Source organism: Phodopus roborovskii, unplaced genomic scaffold (assembly GCF_943737965.1).
Source record: "Phodopus roborovskii unplaced genomic scaffold, PHOROB, whole genome shotgun sequence".
Lineage (NCBI taxonomy): Eukaryota > Metazoa > Chordata > Mammalia > Rodentia > Cricetidae > Phodopus > Phodopus roborovskii.
Window position 1 is genome coordinate 6,194,844 of NW_026126433.1, and position 19,278 is coordinate 6,214,121.

The 19,278-nt window shown below is 41.0% G+C and overlaps 1 protein-coding gene across 2 annotated transcripts in view; it reads right to left on the reverse strand.

Moving 5' to 3' along the window:
* Kcnmb2 (potassium calcium-activated channel subfamily M regulatory beta subunit 2) overlaps nt 1-19,278 on the reverse strand; it is a 265,278-nt gene that overhangs the window by 9,063 nt on the left and 236,937 nt on the right. For both annotated transcript variants that reach the window (XM_051185847.1, XM_051185848.1), the window contains 2 exons: nt 11,549-11,719; nt 8,587-8,782 (listed from right to left, as the gene is read on the reverse strand). In XM_051185847.1, the coding sequence (XP_051041804.1) occupies nt 8,587-8,782; nt 11,549-11,719 (367 nt within the window). The remainder of the gene's footprint in view (nt 1-8,586; nt 8,783-11,548; nt 11,720-19,278) is intronic.

Here is a 19,278-nt window from a genome sequence, read left to right on the forward strand (position 1 = left end):
GATAAAATTTGGCTATGATTGTTTTATGAGCAGGAGTAAGCGAGGTAATTTTTTATACATGTTAGTACAGTAGTGGGCATATTCTACATGGCGAGAACTTAGTTAGCACCAGTTTCCATTAAGTGCTTCAGCTTCATCTTCTGTGGTTTCTGTGGCCAGCCAGTGCTCTGCTGAAGACACCACAAGGCTCTTACAGCATGCAAATTTGAAGCTAAGCAAAACACAAACAGCCACCCTACCACTATCTGGAGACATGTACTTGCCACAATTTGATTGGGGAGGATGCTAGTCACATGGTGGGAAGAGTCTGGCAGTAGAGGTCAGGTCTCTGTGTCATGATCAAAATGTCAAGAGCACCCAATCTGAGAAGCTCTGGTCCAGCTTTGTTGGTCTCTGAAATTAGGAGACCCATAATGTTTTAGAACTGGTGAGCAATGCTGGATTTAGAGTTGAGAATCATGGAATGCCCTAATGGAAGCAATCATCTTCCTCATGATGGTTACATGTAAATATCATATCATGCATATTGGTATTTAACTTACCTATACATTTATATATATTTATCAGCACAAATCAAAATTGGATATAGTCTCTTATTTCACTACGACTTCATCTTAAATTCGCCTTTAAATGAGTATGTGTTGAGGGTCACTAGTGTTCAGTGAGAGGTTTAACTCCCAAAGGAGATCAGAGCTGAGATGTGAAGCAGCCACCACAGTGACTTAATATTCAGCTGCTGCTTATTGCTCTAGTGACAGTCTGGCAGCCAAAGGAAGCAAAGGTCCCAAACCATGCTGAATTAATACTCAATGGCTGTTTGTTATTCTGATGACAGCTTAGTGGCCAGTGACTGGGGGAGGCCCAGTCCCCTAAGCCACTCACAGCTCCTAGAGGCTGTCAGTCAACTAAGAGCTCCAGGAGAGCATGCCAGATCTCCCAATTTAGCAGCTTGGGTTTGCTTATTTTCAAGAGGCTGCGAACTGGGTTCAAAGACTAAAGAAAAAGAAAAGAGAGAAACTGAAAATGTACAATCAAATCTTTTGAATGTTTTCCCACAAAGATGCAGGCAGTTCAGTTGATCCCTGTTGCCTCCTGTTTAAGTTCCCACACCATCAGCAGTAGCTAGGACCTCAACATAAGCACTGCCATTTCTTACTACCTGGGGAATGCCTGTCATTCTTGTGAGGTTGGGGGAAGTAACAGGAAGGTGAGGTTGACACTAAGGGTTTTTTTATTATTAATTATTTTTCCATTTATTTTACATCCAGTCCACAATTTTCCCTCCTCTCCTACCATTCACCCACTTTCCTTTTACCTGTCCACCCCCCATTCACTCCCTTTGTCTCCATTCAGAAAGGGCAGGCCTCCCATGGGAGTCAACTAAGCATGACACATCCAGCTGAGGTAGGACCAAGCTCATCTCCTTGCATCAAGGCTGGCCTAGGCAACCCGGCATGGTGAATAGGTCTCCAAACACCAGTTCAAATGCCAGGTCCTGATCCCCCTCCTAAGAGCCCCACAAACAGAGCAAGCCTACACAACTGTCACTCACAAGTTGAGGACCTAGGTAGGTCCCATGCAGGTTCCCTAGCTGTCAGTCCAGCCTCTGTGAGCTCCCAGGAGCTCACATCAGCTGTCTCTATGGGTTCCCACATCATGACCTTGAACCCTCTGGCTTGTGTAATCCCTCCTCCCTCTCTGACATCGAGGGTATTTTATTTTCTCCTTTGCCAGGGGTATTCAGAATACTCTTCATGTTGAACAGGTAGTTTTCCAACATGGATGACCATTTTCTCAGAACTGTATTGCTGACAAAAAACAGAGGCTGCCCATGCAGAGGATAAAGAGCTGGGTCAGGGAAGTCCGGTGAATCTGCTAACTGACTGGGGGTTGAAAGCCTTGGTGCTTGTGTGGTATATTTGAGGGCCCAGAAACATGATGGACAAAAGTTATCATTGAAACCCTCTCTTATCTGGGAGCAATTCTCTGACTGCAGTTTGAGGTTTGGCTGCCTCAGTTAAAGCAGTTACAAGGTACTAGTGTTGAAGGATGGATGTACACATACACCTGTCAGAAGCAAGTAGAAACACTGGAAAAATGACATCAACCCAGGATGAAAGAGATTTTTTTTTAAAATAACTTTGAAGAGGTTGGGGAGATGGCTCAGTGGTTAAGTGATCTACTTCCCTTGCAAAGACCTGAGTTTGGTTCCCAGGACTTGCATGGGATGACTCAATAACCGTTAACTCAAATTTCAAGGCTGCCCACACTATTTACCTGTGCACACACCCCATTGCCCCCATAAATATACAAACGTAAAATTTATATTAGAATAACTTTGGAAGTATGTTTTCTGAAAAGTAGTAAACTGCTCAGATAAGGTAAGACTTACAATAACCTGTAACTCAAACTTTAATGCTGTCCACATGATATACCTGTGCACACACCACATTGCCCCCATAAATATACAAACGTAAAATATGTATTAGAATAACTTTCGCAGTATGTTTTCCGAAAAGTAGTAAACTGCTCAGATAAGGTAAGACAACATAAACAAACATCAGGCATAGAATAGGACCATGCGGCTGCAGCGGTTAAAGTGGCCAAAGAGACTTTTAAACAACCACATGCATCCCAAGAATAAGAAACTGGAAATGATCAAAGGAGACCCAAATGAGTATTCTAGAATGGAAAATATAGTAAGAGGACCAGGAAGATCTATCTGCTTTTGTCGGGTGTGGTGTGCTCACTCCCCTCCTTGACACTAGGGGGCGTATAGAACCTGTGGCTGTGAGAGCTGTCGCTTCTGATGGGCTCTGGTTTGAATGTAGACTATCAATGAACTTGGGATGTAACTTTATCACAACTGCTAGAGCATGAGGGGAAATGTATGTATTTGTGTAATTCTCATTTAGATGAAGTACATGAATCCCATCCTTTATTTAATGGTACTGGAGGAAACATGTGGATGGTCCTGAAAATGAATTTATTGCAAGTATAACTATTGGGAGCTGGCAAAAAAAAAAAAAAAAAAAAAAAAAAAAAAAAAAAAAAAAAAAAAAAAAAAGGAAAAATTATACTTTTAAAAGTAACATTTGCATCAATGACTGTTCTCATTACATTCAGCTTGTTTGGGGCAATTCCTACAAAGATGCTGGCACTGACATTCCATGCTCCGAACTGGAAATATTAGACACATGGCACTTTGCAGGTGCAATTATGCACCAGGGCCAAAACAACAAGTAAATGGATATGCTAAAGAACAAAACAAAGCAGTCTGGTTTGAGGTCTTGAAGCCACAGGTCAGGCAAGCGGTGAAGAGTCTCCTCAGAGTTTTGGCATGGGTTTCTTCTTGCTTGCCATTCCCATTTCCTCCATGACTGCTACCAGACTGGGAGTTGGGTAATGCAGATCTTGACCAAGCCACATATTGCCTATTTCAGGATCCATCTTGGGAAGTGCTCTGCCCACTTGTGTGTGGTTCTTTATTTTTACTGAGAAAGGTATGCTTCATGCTATGTGTTATAATTGTGTTGTTAGTATACTCAATTTCCAAATGTCTTATTGGGAAAACAGATGCTATTTGATAGTAAAATATTTTCAACAGAGAAGAAATGAAAACTGGGGATGAAAAGTGGAAATTAAGGAGACAAAAATTGAAGAAGAAAAAGAAGAGATACATTAAGGGGAGGAAGAAAACAAAGACTACAGAGAAGATAACCCAATACAAGCCAAAAGCCCTAATCAGAAAAACAACAAAACAAAACTTTGAAAAATAGTATGCTGAACTTTAAGAAGAAAATATACAAATATCAGCTGTAATATTGTTCATTTCTTTTCTATAGTTACTTATTTGGAACACAAAATAGTATGAATACTAAATTTGCATTTTACAGAAAATAGCAAGCTCCTAGTGACACAGAGAACAAATAATAGGAGCAGCAGCAACAACAAAAAGTTATCTTAAGATTTTATTATGGTGTCTGATAGAAGAAGGAGTACTAATGCTTCCATCTCTATGTAGACATTTTTATATTCATTGGTAAGATTCAGAAGTATTAAATTAAATAAAATTGTCCATTTATGATGCTTAGGACAGCTCCAAGTTTAGAATAGCCATTTGATAAATGTTAGTGTGTTTTTATTATTACTAATATAGCTATTGGCAATGGTTGCATTTTTCATGTGACATGAAAACATCCAATGTTTATATTTAATGTATAGTTGTGGAAGAATTTACTTGATACTTGTCCCTCCTGTTAGACCCCATGGTCTGTAATTCATCAAAGACTTTCTGTAATGTTTTTGTCATGTAGGTTCAATAAATGCAAAAATAATTTATTGTAAATGAGCAATATAGCTCCTTCTAAATTTATATGACAAAATGTATTTCAAAGTATTACCTATAGTTACTCAGCCTGTCTTGTAGAAGTTCAAGCATTTGTGAAAAAAATACATTTGCATTAGATGGTAATACTAATGAATTGATTGAATAAAATTTTTAGCACAGAAAACATGAAAATACAGTAAGAAAAATCCAGAACTTAGTGGACAAGATTGACAGTAAACATTTTAGAGTTGAGAATAGAACTGCTGAAGGGTATAAATCCAGAATGAAGTGATTCAAGAGAAAATGAGAGAAAGGAAAGGGAGAAACACACTAGATCCGGTGAGGGAGGTCAGCATCCAGCCAACTGTACTCCCAGAAGGGGAAGAGGGAGAGATGACACAATGTTTCATGAGACAGTACGAGAACTTCTGGAACAGAAAGTATAATAGGAGGGGAAAAACTCCGGGAATGCTTAAGTCTGAATAATCTTTGAACAGGCGAGATTGCCCACAGATGCAGCAGTGAAACAGAGGGCTGAGCGATGAGCAGCATCATTGCTCATCAGGAGACAATGGGGCAAAGGAAAGGCCAACCTAGAGTTTTGTGCTCACTGAATGTATCCTCCAAGAAGCAAAGCTAGAGGGAAATGCTTTCAGCAAAGCACAGACTGAGGGAATTCTGCAGACCAGGCTCGCCCTGGCATCATCTCTAATGAGAGGTAGCTTTCAGGCTGTGGGAAAATGGCTGCAGATGGGAGAGCAGAATAACAGACTGAACACATGTGAGTGCAGAGGTGTGGGCTCGTGGAAGTTAATATTTACTGCACGCAACTTTAGCGATCTGTGCCGAAGTCCAAGTAAACACAGAATGGTAATAATAACATGCAAACAGGCTCAAAACGGCCACAGCGGTCTTTGGGCTAAACACTGACATTGTAGGAGCCGACTAGTTTAGTGTCCAGGAAGAGGAAGTGGGTCCCGCAAGTGACCTGTGAAGAAGGGTAGCATTTCCCAAAACAGAGCCAGGTGCTGTTCTCACACAAACAAACACTTAAAAACAATAAACAAAACAAAGAGATTCACAAACTTGACCCCTATATAAAGATCAGTTTCAGGAAGACTGGCTGTATATGGGGGAGAAAAATCAGTAATGGTTAATTAAGGAAAATGACCAGGTTAAACAAAAGGTTAAATGAAAACTTAATAAACGACAACAAAAGTACTAAACAAAATGGGAAAACAAATGACAAGGCACAGTTACAGTAAAACTGGAAATGTCTTCTGTACAGATACTGTAGAGAGGGAGGGAAGAGGCTTGGACACATAGCTTTTGTGTTTGAATCAGATTCTCACTGTATTACCCAGGCTGGTTTTGAACACCTGGGTTCAAATGGTTTTCTCACCTCCGCCTTTGGAATACCTGGGATTACATGTACATGCCACTTTGTCTATGTATTTAAACAACTCCTATAAGGAATATGAAAAATGAACACCCCAGAGAAGTGAAGAGAACAGGAAATTCAAATAACAGATACTTGAAAAGCCACCCAAACCCCATCAGCGCAAAGTCATGATGAGCATTTGGAACACTAAGAATCCTCTCAACAGGGCTGTGGGGAGCCTTGTTGATACAGGCACATTGGAAAAGCCTTGCCATCATTTACTAAGCTTTTAGGTACACATATGTCATGTTATGACCCAGGTACTTCACCTTCAGAGTTACACCTGACAGAACTGTGTGGGCTTTTTGCTTGAGCCCAGAAAGTTATATATAAGAATACCCATGGCAGGGCTATTTACTATAGCCTTGAGCTGTAGAAAACTCAATGTCTATCAACTGTAGAATGAAAAACTAAGCTGACGTTCCAAGTGAAATGGAAATGAATGAATTTCACCCCAATGGAATGATGCCAACCACTGTGCTCTGTGAAGGAAGCCAGACAGATGGAAACATTCTGTGTGAGTCTGTATATATAAAGGCTTAACTTGAAGGAAAGCAAGGCAGTGTTTACCGATATGTGCTTAAGTGATAAAATCCACAAAGGAAAACATAGAGTCTGTTGCAGTAATAGCTTGGGTGGTGGTTATCCAGGAAGGAGCAATGCCTATGGTTATTGGGAGGGGCAGGAAGGGCACTTTGGGGGGAAAAGGAAAGTCTCATTTTGTTTCTCTTTTGGTGGTTAATGGAGAGATCTTGATAATAAATATCTGAGCTATACTTTCTGTATTGCACACATGATTTTGTATGGGGTCATGACTCACACTTAAAAACAAGATAATGGGTCAAAGAAACTAAATGGGGCTTATGACCACACAGCTCTGACAAGATCTTGATCCTAAATATGTACCTGTGGTTGATAATGGGAACCTCAGTCGCTGTTTGTCACTGAAATAATGCAGACAGAGCCAAAGTGATGAGATCTCTAAATGAAGAAGGGGGGGGGAAGCCCTTACTGTTTGGTCCCTTTTCAGCTTTTGTGGCTTTTCAGTTCTTTGGAGATCTGAGAGTTTTATAGGCACCCCCTCCCCCTGTACAAGCCAGCTTTGATTAGGATTCTGACTTATAGGGAGAAAACAGCTGGGAAGCACTAAGCCATGTCAGGACTGCTATTGTTTCTGCCTACTACAAACGGAAGATCATCAGAAGCAACAAGTTCAAATAACAGTCTCTGATATTCATTAAGGAGAACCCTCAGAGATATTTGCAAGAATTCTTTCAGGTTGTTGTAACCAAAATGCAAGGTGGGTTTTATTCCTTTGTGGCAACAGCATTTGCTGCCCATGTGCTAGTATGGAACCTTGAAGCTACTGAAACCGTTGTAAGCTATCACTGAGGGAATGGCCATTGCAATGAAACATTTTACAAGAATGATTAGAGTTCATGAGGCTCATTTCTTGGAAATAGGCACCAATGGTGCTGTTGGAGTCTGGAACCAGCTTGTCTTGGCTCATTCAAGAATATTCAGGGCATCCAGGCTGCCTCTGAAAAACTCAAACCTAATATACATATAACTTGAAATTGATATGGCAGATTGGCTCAACTAAAACATTTGCCAGTCATCACAGTCCTTCATAGATCTTATAAATGTGAATATTTTTGGAGACAGGATCTTGCTATGTGGTTTTAGTGTACCTGATATTTGCTTAGTAGTCTGGGTAGGCCTCAAATTTGTGACAGTCCTGCTGCTTTAGTTTTTTTGAGTATGGGGACTATAGGCTTGAAACCACCATGCCCAGCATCAAAGTAAGTTTTATGTATAGCTTCCATACAATGCACGTTTGTTAAGGGCCTACCTATGTATGCTTTGAAATGTTAGTGTGGTGTTTTGAATGAGAAACATCTCCATAGGCTCAGTTATTTGAATGCCTGGTCCCCAGTAGACAGCAGTGTTTGGGAAGACTATGAGGAGGTGAAGCCTAGCTGAAGGGATTGTGTTGCAGGGAGCAGGCTTTGGGAGCTTATAGCCACATCTCATTTCCCATTCACTCTCTTGTCTAGGTTGTAGTTAGGTATGTGATCTCTCAGCTCCTGCTGCCATGCCTCCCTGCCATGATGGAACCATAAAGCAAAATAAATCCTGTCTTCCTTAAGTTGCCCTTGGTCATCATGTTTTGTCATAACATTAGAGGAATGACTAATATGAACAGTATTATAAATTATGCCTCTATGAATATAGCATATATAAAGAAAGAATGTGACTGGCTGTTCCACTGTCCTGACACCATGATTGTATCCTTTCAAACCATGATCCAAAATAACTCTTTGAGACCTTTATGCATACATGCATGTACACACACTGTTGACTACATGTTCAATTTCTTAGCACAACATCCTCTAATCCTTACTTATAACAATGACCTCGTAAGTGGCTATTATTTTCTTTTTTTGAAAAAGCAGGCCAAGGACTAGGGAGGTTAAAATATCCAGGAAAAGCAAAGTCCAGTTTTACCTCATGTTTCCCAAGTCATGATAGGTATTTGGGCATGCACATCTCTTATTAAATTCTGTGCTTGTTTTGAAAGAGTTAGGCTCTTTATGGAAATAATAGAAAACACAGCTAAATCTGCTCTACCATGAAATGAGGGAAGAACTTGTCCATAAAACAATCCTTTCCCTGGGCAGATCCAGAGAGTGAGTTCTGTGAAAGGCCACGCTCCTGGTGTGTTTCCTTTGTAATACTCACAAAGGGGAAGTGGAGAGAAAGGGGAGGCAGGAAGGTTCTGTGGGCACCCGGGTACAGTGAGCAGAGTCCATACCTTCTGATTGAGTTTCATGGTCTCTTCGGTGTGGTAGAGGAGGAGCTTCTCCCCGGAAGAACTCAGATTCACGTACACCTGTAGGCAAGGGTACTGAGAGAGCTTCCAGCAGTCTGGCCCACAGCTGAAGGAACAGTTAAATGTTTCTGTGATGGACACATTCAGCAGGGTGCATTGGGCTTCTTCTGTCCACACACTGCAGAGAAGGAGCAAGAGTGAGCACTGGGCAGGACTATTGGGCAGGAGGGGGTGGTTGGGAAGGCCTGTCTCTTGGCTACTGAACTGTGTGAGTCTCCCCCAAATCTATGATCCATATGTTTGTGTAAAGTTTACGACTTTGAACAGACCAGCTTTTGTCATATGCCGTGACACAGCACAAACTTGGGTGCCTGAGAGCTTTCTTGGTGACATTCACTGTGTAGAATATTCACTAATATTTTAAGTGATTATTTTCTCCTTATTGAATTCACTGGTAAGCATAGCACATGATTTATTTTTTAGTTTTCATTTCTTGAGACAGGGCCTTACCATGTGGGCAAGAATGGCCTCAGACTTGCCCTGTAGCCTGGACTAGCATCAAAATTATAATTCTGCTGCCTCAGCCTCCTGAGGGAGGGATGGCAGTTATGCCTAGCATAACCTTCACTTTCTGTGTTTCTGCATTGCACAGTTTCTTGCTCAGCCTTTTTCATTCCAAACTCCACCTCAGCCTGCTTTGTAGGTATAAAAGGCTTTATTAAGGGAGGGCCTGGAGAAAAGTGACAGAAAGGCAGAGTGGTGCAGGGTTGAACTTGACAAGATAAAGGGAGAGCAGTACCATGCAATGAACTCACTCTAACATGGGATATAAGATAACGACAGCCTTTTGAAGATGTCAAGAACTATGACTACTTATACCTTTTCTCCCTAACTGGCAATTTACAGAAATTATTTCCTTTTATTCTCTTAGCAATCTTATATATTGGTTATTAGTCCCTTTGAGTGAATCAAGGGCCACAGAATCAGGTGACGCAGTCAAGAGCACACAGTGACAGAAACCATAGTTTTCCTCTTCTCAAAGGCTGTGCTTCATTCTGTCATGGTGTGGCTCCTCAGGAAATCAACAGAAGATAAACCATTCAGTGCAGATAAAGGGCTCCATCAGGTTGCTTTGGGCCATTTCAGCCAGAGAGTTCCAGCTAACTGTTGGTTGAATTTCATTTTACAATAACTTTCATTTTGTGATCAAGTCAAGCATTTGCAATTAGGAAGTAACACAGCAGCAATCGATGCTTTGCCTCTGGATATGAGCTATATTGCAGTGAGCAGAAAACACGTGTTCACAAGGAATAACAACCCTGCCCTTTTGCTGGACACACGTGGATAGCTCCTACACTTTTTTATGTGCCAGATGACTAGACTCGGTCTCCTCTGGTGTAGCAGACTGAATTTTCTGGAACATGAATGGTTAGAATCTGCTTTTACAACCAGAGAGTGAGGGGTACACATCCTACATAGTTCCAGGCAGGTGTGAGAATCTGGAAGAGGTTTTGGGCTCAGCAAACACTTGGGGCCTGAGACACCAGTACTTTCACTGTGGAAGAGAGTACGGCTGAAGGCCATCAGAAAAAAAGTAGGCCAACCAGGACGTGAAAGAGGAGAGAATTGCTACCTTTCAATTCCACTTGGCTTCTAAAATGAAAGCACTAATTCAGCTAGCAAAACAAGTGGCACAAAATGGTTTGATTTTCTCTAGGGCTGAAACTTCCCACTTTCATATGAAAGTTTCAGGGTTCAGTGTCTGGATGGCAGCGAGGGAGGGACACTGTGGCGATTTATCAGCTGGCTTTTGCAGGAGGATGTGCTGTCCTATCATCACCTAGTGAGTTTTCCTTGCTCAGTAAACCCAAGGTAAACAACAAAGTGAGAAGGATTCACAATCTGTTGCTTTAAGAAATCACTGTTAAGTCTCTCAAGCTTCACAACACATTAGAATCACTTAGACAGTTTTGGAATGCCGAGTGCTGGATCTGACTTCAAACCACTTGGTTCTGACCTTTTTGGGCTTTGACAGGTGAAAGTTTCCCAAGGATGCCATGCGATGGAGAAGTAGGGTGGATAAAAGAAGCAATGACAGATTTAGAGAATAGCAAGAATCATGACTTTTGAATTTGTGGGGTGTGGCTTTGATATCATAACTGCCACATGTTTGTGCTGTGTCGCACTGAACTGTGTGACATCATGTGTGTGTGCGTGTGTGCATGTGTGTGCATGTGCACTTGTGTGCATTTGCATGCATGTGTGCACATTTATGTTTGTATACGTGTATGTATGTGTGTGCAGATACACTTGCAATTGTACATTTGCATGTTTGTGTGTGTGCGTGCAGGTGCATGTGTATGAGTATGTGTACATGTTCATGTGAGCATATGTCTGTGGGTGTTTGTTGAGGCCAGAGGATGATCTCAAATGTCATTTCTCAGATGTCATCCACATTGTTTTTCTTTTTCTTTTCTTTTTTTTCCTTCTTTTCTGTCTTTCTTTCAATTGCCTGACTCTGCCTCTCCAGTGCTGGCATTGCAAGTACCTGCCACCATGTCTGAGCTTTTTATATGGGTTCTAGGTTTGGAACTATGGTTCTCATGACTGTGCAGCAAGCTTGTTATGGAAAACCATCTCTCAAGTTCCCCTGCCATATCATCTGGCCTCAGTGTCTCTGCACTGATGAGTAGGTAAGTGTAGATTATCTTATGGAGTAGTTGTGAGAAGGATATGAGCAGTATATGAAAGTGGCCAGCTCATAGTGGACAGTTTACATGTAGTCTACACTTGTTACTATTATCAGATAACATCAGAAAACACTGTGTATGAGGGGCTTTTGAAACTTCTGAGGAAAGGTGAGAAAGATGATGTCAGAGCTGAATGAGCCAATGGGGGAACAGAAAGGCGAGGACAGCTGATGCCTGGGTGCCCGTGGCATTACCTCTGCATGTAAGAGCGCAGCAGTGTGATCCCCAGCAGGAAGTACATCATGATGGAGCACACCATCATGGCCAGTCCTAGAAGGATAGCCCGGTCCTCTCCAGCCTTCAGCGCTGTCACAGTTTTCCTCTTGTCCAGGAGGTCATGGTCCCTGATTTTCTGGTAAATATTTCTGAAGTTAAAAATAATACAGTCTTACATGAGACTCAACGTTATACTGCATGTCCTTCGAGGGGAGCTACCTTCCTGCCCCTGACTTCTTTAGGTGAAAGACCTATGGAAATGTTATAAACACACCTTAGTGAAGCTGAATCTCAGTGCAAACCATCCCAACACATCACACACACACACACACACACACACACACACACACACACACACACACACACACACTATATGCATTGAAAGAAGACAGCACAGACATACACAGGGGTGCCATCCCTGAGCAGAAATGATTCCTAGTTCTATATTTTGGGGATTCATGTCTAACTGTACAGTATTTTTTCTCTGTCCAAGTCTAAGAAAGGCAGCAATTCCTTCATCCCTCAAAAAATGCCTTGGGTTTGTTGACTTCATATTAGTGAAGTTGATCATTGCTGATACATAATTTCTGAATTTACGTGTACGTGTGTGTGTGTGTGTGTGTGTGTGTGTGTGTGTGTGTGTGTGTGTATCACTTTATTCTGTTTATTTTTATCACCATAGGCCTGGAATAACACTTTCTCATGATTTCCCACATCAAGCCTGGGGCCATTAGACTACCTGGTTGCCCCAGAAAAGCCTTCCATAGACTGGTAACCACATGCCCTCTCAGTTCTATGATTCATTTTTGAGATTTCTTTGGAAATTTTAGGATTTACATCAAAGCTCTTTAAACTCGACCTTGTGTGAACTTGAAGAACAAACTGGTGCCCATTAGCTGTGAAAGGCAGTGGGCGGACAGACTTCTGAAGCAGGAAGACAGGCTGAGGCTGAGTGGCTTCAAAAACCCACAGGAAAATAATAACCTGTTGTTACTTGGCTAATATCATTTATCAACATGTATTTAACTCTGATGGCTGCCGTTGAGATCTGCATTCTGCAGATGGAAGACAGCAAGGATGATCTGTGCCGTTCTAGACTATTAGGCTGCCACACAGTGTTGAATATGCCAGTTTGCTATAAAACTGAGTGGGTGTTATTAGTTGCCCCTGGAACCAGAAACACATAAAATGATCCAACTGAGTCATCTCAAAACATATTTGGAAAATAAATGTTCTTTGTAAGCTTTAGAATGGGTAAATAAAAGGCAAAATGGTGGTTTCCATACATAGCTTGTAGGTGTCTAGGAAATCAGAATATTACGTGGCAAAATGGAAGTCATGAGTGGGTGGGACAGTTATAAAATCCTTCAGTAAATGGCTATTGAGTTAATGAATAAACGAAGGAATGTTAATATGATGCAAGAATGAGTTCCCAATTAGGAGGTTGGTCCACAGATGTATTGTGAATGCTGTAACTTTGTGTGTTGGGGACATGGTCCCTGTTAGAGAAGAGCAAAGACAAGAAAATTAGTGTCAGTTGAGGGTGGAGTTCCTTGGTGAATCAATTCAGGGTTTTTGGCAATTCCCCCAGCTTGAGGGATGGGGACAGAAAGTCAGCATAAGTTAGGAAAGGCTTTCTGGAAGAGTAATGTTTTGAACAGAACTTTCAAGGTTGATTGCAGTTAGGCAAATGGGACATAGACTTGGCAATATTTGGATGGAGGGATCATAGAAGCAAAGGTGTAGAGGCTTGGAGTTGCACAGCAAGTACCAGAAAGGACTATGCTAATAGCCCTGGGATGTCACACACCACAGCAACAGGGCAGTCAGATGAGAAATGTGGGGTCATGAAGGTTTTCAAAGTCATTCTAGAGAGTAGCCTCCCTCCTGTAATTAAAGGAAGCTGTCAACTGGTGATGTGGCCAGGGTGGAGTTTCAGAGTGATTGCTGTGCCTGCAGTGTGGAGATTAGAAACAGGCAAAGTCTTAAATCAGGGATGGAAGGAGGAGGAGGAATTGGGAGATGGTCCAGTAGTGTTGGTAGAGGATCATAAGGGCTGCATCCTGGCTGAAGATATGATAAAGAGAGAGGAGGCAATATGTGGAGACACATCCAGGAGGTGAAGCCTCCGGAGGCGGTGGCTGTTAGAATGTAGGGATGATGAGGAGGCAATGAGAGGAGGAGGCGGCTGGGCAGTGTGCTGTAGTGTTGCTGTGTATGGTGGGGAAGTGTGATGAGTGGGAAGGTCCAACTCTTTTTTGTCCACATCATTTTGGAGAGTGGAATCTACAGGGCAATAGAAGCCTTTGGAGGGGATAGATAGTTCAGGAGTTGAGACTGCCGGCACCTAAGCCCAATAACCTGAGGTTTTTCCTGGGTCCTACATGGTAGGAGAGAAGTGACTCCTGCAGGTTACCTTCTGACCCCCACATGAAAGCATGTATGCAATAAACAAACAAACAAACATATATAAACATAAAGCATCTTTGGGCTGGAGAGATGCTCAGTGGCTAAGAGCAATGCTGCTATAACAAAGGACCCTGGTGCAGTTGCCAGCACCCACATCTATAACTCCAGTTCCAGAGAAGCTGATGCCCTCTTCAGACACTGGGCAAGCACAAGATGCACAGATATACATGTAGGCAAAATACCCATACATAATGAAGTAAAAATAGGTAAATCTAAAAAATAAGGCTTTGCAAACAGATTTTCGGTTTTCCAGTAAAGCTTTGTTTTGCCCCAAACAACAGTCAGTACACTTAAAAAAAAAATTCAGCCTCAGTGTCTACATGATATTTTGGAAATTTCACGTCAAGACTCAGCTTATAATTCTGGATATGCATAATGTAGATGACACAGTCTACCTGGATAGTAGCGAGACATCATCATACACCTGGTGATAATGCTGATTGGACAGTTCAGAAAGGAAGCAAGCCAGTCCCTGAAGGCCAGCTTACCTTAGGATTAATTACTGAAGGACAGGGGACCCAAAGCCAGCTCACACTGTGAAAAGAACCTATGTAGTTTACCAGCCTACATATTTCACAAAGACTGCTTTAAGCAGAATTGTTTTTAGTACAGTAAGTGGATATGGAGATACTTTTCTCCTCTGTGAGTTAATGGAACATTTCAATATCTTTCATCAGGAAGTTGGTTGTCATGAAGATGTTTTTCTCAGCAGTAAGATTGACTGATACTTTTTTTTCAAAAGGCTGGGCTCCTGAGTCCCTTTAAAAATATAATAAACATATTCATGTGTATGTGCATAAATATATCATTCTAAGAGATGTGAAAACAATTTCACATTTCCTGTGGGGCTTGTTTAGTTTACACTGATTTGTTTTCAAATCCTTTTTGGGGATTCAGGTAGTCTTAGTTAGGATCACTATTGCTATGATAAAGCATCATGATCAAGCTAGGGAGGAGAGGGTGTATTTGACTTAAACTTCCAAATCATAGTCCATCACTAGAGGAAATCAGGACAGAACTCAAACAGTGCAGGAAGCTGGAGGCAGGAGCTGATGCAGAGACCATGGAGGGTGCTGCTTACTGACTTGTTCCTCATGGCTTGCTCAGACTGCTCTTTTATAGAACCCAGGACCACAATCCCAGGGATGACACTACCCACCATGTGCTGCCACCCCCTATCAATTACTAATTAAGAAAATGTCCTACAGGTTTGCCTATGGCAGGATCTTCTGGAGGCATTTTCTCAGTTGAGGTTCCCTCCTTTCAGATAGCTCTAGTTTGTGTCAAGTTGACATGAAACCACCCAGCATTGCTGTTTTCCTGGCATTTTGGCTTTGCAGAAATTTTCATCCTAGTTTCACATCACAACTGTTATTACCACCACAGATTTCTCAGCCTTATCAGTTAACCAAAGTTTGCTTCTTTTCTGTATTCAAAAAGCACAGGGAGTTTTTTTCAAAGATTTTTGTTTTAAATAACGTGTGTGTGTGTGTGTGTGTGTGTGTGTTCGTGCACGCATGCACATGTATGTGTATGAGTATAGGTGCCAGAGGAAGTCAGAGGTAAAGAATTCCTGGGTTCCTGGGTGCTTGAGTTCTATGCATTGTGAACTACCTGATTGACACAGATGCTGGGAACTGAACTTGGGTTCTCTACAAGAGCAGTAAATGCCCTCGCTGAGCAATCTCTACAGTCCTGGAGGAGAACTTTTAATAGCTCTTTGGAGATTCAGCGATTTATTTAGTTGGCTCTTATTTTGTCCTCATGGAAACATTAAATAAATGGCTAGCTTATCTTTGTTCTTGTCCTGTTTCCACAACAGGAAGGCTCTGGGTGAGAACAGCAGGCCCTTCTGCAGGGGAGCCTTTTGTTGAGGAGGAGATATTGACAAAGTATTCAGCTTAGCCTGCTGGTCTACAGATATGGGCCCAGGGAGCAGAACAGGGGACAGAGAGCAGGGAACAGGGGGAAGAGGAGATCTCACACAGTGTCTGGAAAGACAGCAGATATGTATATACAGGGGCAATGACTACAGATTCTAAGATATAGGAGGCAAGAATAGAGTCCCTAATTAAGGGTGCCCATGGCCACACTGATCCTTACTGGTTAGTGTGGACTGTGATAGAACACTTTGGGGTTATAATAACTGTGTTAAAATTTTGATACACAATGAAACTTAATAAATTCACCAAAACAGTTGATTAGAAAATAAGTTCTTTGTCAAGTTGGCTCCTGGCAAATTGGTCATTGGTGTATACTGGACTCCCTGACTGGAACATTCAGAGGACTAGAGGAAGATATGCAGCCTAGGGCTGTGGCTTAGAACATGAAGGTGGTTTGGAAGTCTGCCACCAATGCAAATGGGGATGGCTCAGGCATCTGTGACAGATTGAGCCAAGCCTTGGAGAGTCAAATGACTGAGAAGAGTCTCTGGGGAAAAGAATAGAAGGGTTGAGTGCATCTGGGATCCAGGATGGGAAAGGAAGGCTCTTTGTTGGTGAGCTGTACACCAACAAAGAAGAAAAAGATTAGCTTGTGAAGTTTGAGAGGACATTAAAGAAAATGAAACAAGTGTGACAATTAGACTTGCACTTTAGAAACATCGTGGATGTTAATGATGCTGGTTGTTAAATAGCCTTGCACAAGTACTGCCATTATGTTGACTGTAGTGTTCTTCTTTAGTGCAATTATGCAAGAAATGATAAAGCAGTATGTGTGTGTGTGTCTGCATCTGTACATACAAAAAAACATGGGCACAAATAAGAGAGTTAAAAATGAATGATATGGAAAACATAGACTATTCAATGGGTGTGGCTAAAACAATGGGTAAGAATACATTTTTTTTCAATGCTTGTATTAGAGAATAAGAAAGCCCTAAAATTAGTGCATTTGGCATCTAAGGAAATTATGAGCTAAGTGAAACATTCACAATGAAGAAATAGAAAGGAAATGACCATGAGCACTAATAAATGAACTAGAAGGTAACTAGAAGGTTAGAGAAGCAATGAATTCAAAGGTTAATGTGTTTTGAAAGATGACAGAAATGGATACATCTTTGACAAGTCTGACAAAGCAAGCATACAAAGTTCAAGTAAGTATGAGGAATTCAAAACTATAGTTGTGGGTACATCATGCTTTAGGAATGGGACATTTAAAACACTTTCGCAGTGAAACATTTGGAAACTTGGAGGTATTAAACTTATTGAAATATACAGTAAGGCTTTACAACTATGTAACTTTCTGAAATCAACTCCCAAATAGCCAGAAGTCTTAAATAATTATAAATTATTAAAATTTGAAATAACTAACGGTTTTAAATAATTCAAAGAATTTTGATCATGGAAATGCAAAGCTCTAACAACTTACAGCTGAGCTCAAGCTATACAGCTATTATACAGATAATTCTAGAGTACAAAAAAAGAATGCCGGCCAGTCTGGTTATGGGGTTGGCAAATTCTGAGACCAAAACCAGTCAGAAAATATGTGATGGAAAGCTACAGGCCAACCTCATTTGTAGCCACAAATATAAAATCTATAAGAACTTAGTTCACCAAATATATATATATATATATATATATATATATATATATATATATATCAAAAAACAAAGTCTACCACGATAAAGTTACTGCTGTATCTATAAATATAACATTGCTCATCATTGGATTTCTTTCTTTATTAATATATGAAAAACATTATAAACTGATAATATGATAACTATATTAACAGCCATTCATGGTAAAAGGCATTATCAAATTAGAAATACAATCATCTTCAATGTAATCAAAGGGAGAGGTAAAACCACCTGACCTGTAATTGATACAGTTACCTAATGGTGAAATGTTGAAGAAACTTACCTTTCAAGTCAGGGTGAAAATGTCCACTGTCACCAGGATTATTTTAATTTACTAAATACAAGCTAATATAATTGGGCAAGAGTAACAAAGGAAGCTATACTTGCTAATATGGAAGAAACAAATCTCATTCTTTACCACTGATATAGTTATGAAGGAAATACAAAAGAACGATCAGATAAATCATTGTTAAAATTTAGCAGAGGGCTGGTGAGAGGACCTAGCAGGTAAAGAAAGGTGTTTGCCACCAACCCTGACCCTGACAACCTCAATTTAATCTCCGGTACAGGTGTGGAAGAATAGCACCTGCCCCTACTGCTGTGCTCTGACTTCCACAGGTGTAGCATGACACACATCCATATCACACACACACACACACACAGAGAGAGAGAGAGAGAGAGAGAGAGAGAGAGAGACAGAGAGAGAGGATAGTTCACAGCTATCAAATCAAAATTGATAAACAGTACACAGTAGTCTTTCCATCTAATAGCAAAAAATGTAACCCAAAAATGTGATATGTATTTGAACATTAAAGAAGTGCAATGGACTTCCTGAAGAGGACAATGTGCAGTTCTCCGTGGACTGTTGTTATAGGTTGTAGGTGAAAGAAATAGAACTATTTCATTTCTCTTTGTTGAGACAAAGATAATTGAAGTTTAGGGGCCTGGCTGCCCGTGTTTGTTGACCTAAAATAGGGGAAAGGATGAGAAAAACAAGGGGTAGTTCTATTTTTTGTCTCCCTCCCAGTGGCTTCCTCCTAGGCAGCTTGGAAAGAAGGCTCCACTATCTGCCCTGAGTAATCCACTAGCCAGGTAGATTCTTCAGCAGTTTCCTACCCTCTCCTTAGTCATGCTGTAATCCATTACTTTTTGTTGAAACACTAATATGATGGCTCCCAGGCCTCTGCTTTTGTGCTTAGCACTCTCCCTTGTAACTGAGCTGCATTCTTCAACAAACTTCCTTGCTTTTCTTTTGCTAATCCATCTTTTGTCTCAGATAATTGTCTACATTATAGTGATTTTTTCTTTTTTTTAAAATTAATTTATTTTTTACATTCCAATCCCAGTTCCCCCTCCCTCCTTTCACTATGGTTATTTATTTATTTATTTATTTATTTATTTATTTATTTATTTTGGTGTTTTGACACAGGTTTTCCTCTGTAGGTTTGGAGGCTGTCCTGCTCTGTAGACCAGGCTGGGCCTCAAACTCACAGAGATCCACTGCCTCTGCCTCTGGAGTGCTGGGATTAAAAGTGTGTGCCACCACCACCCATCCCCATTATGTTTATTTTTAAAGACTGTCTTCTCTTGGTCCTCGGAGGCCAATGCAGGGAACCCTGTTCAATCAGAAGGAGGCTTGGTGACATAAAGACTTCATCACAGATT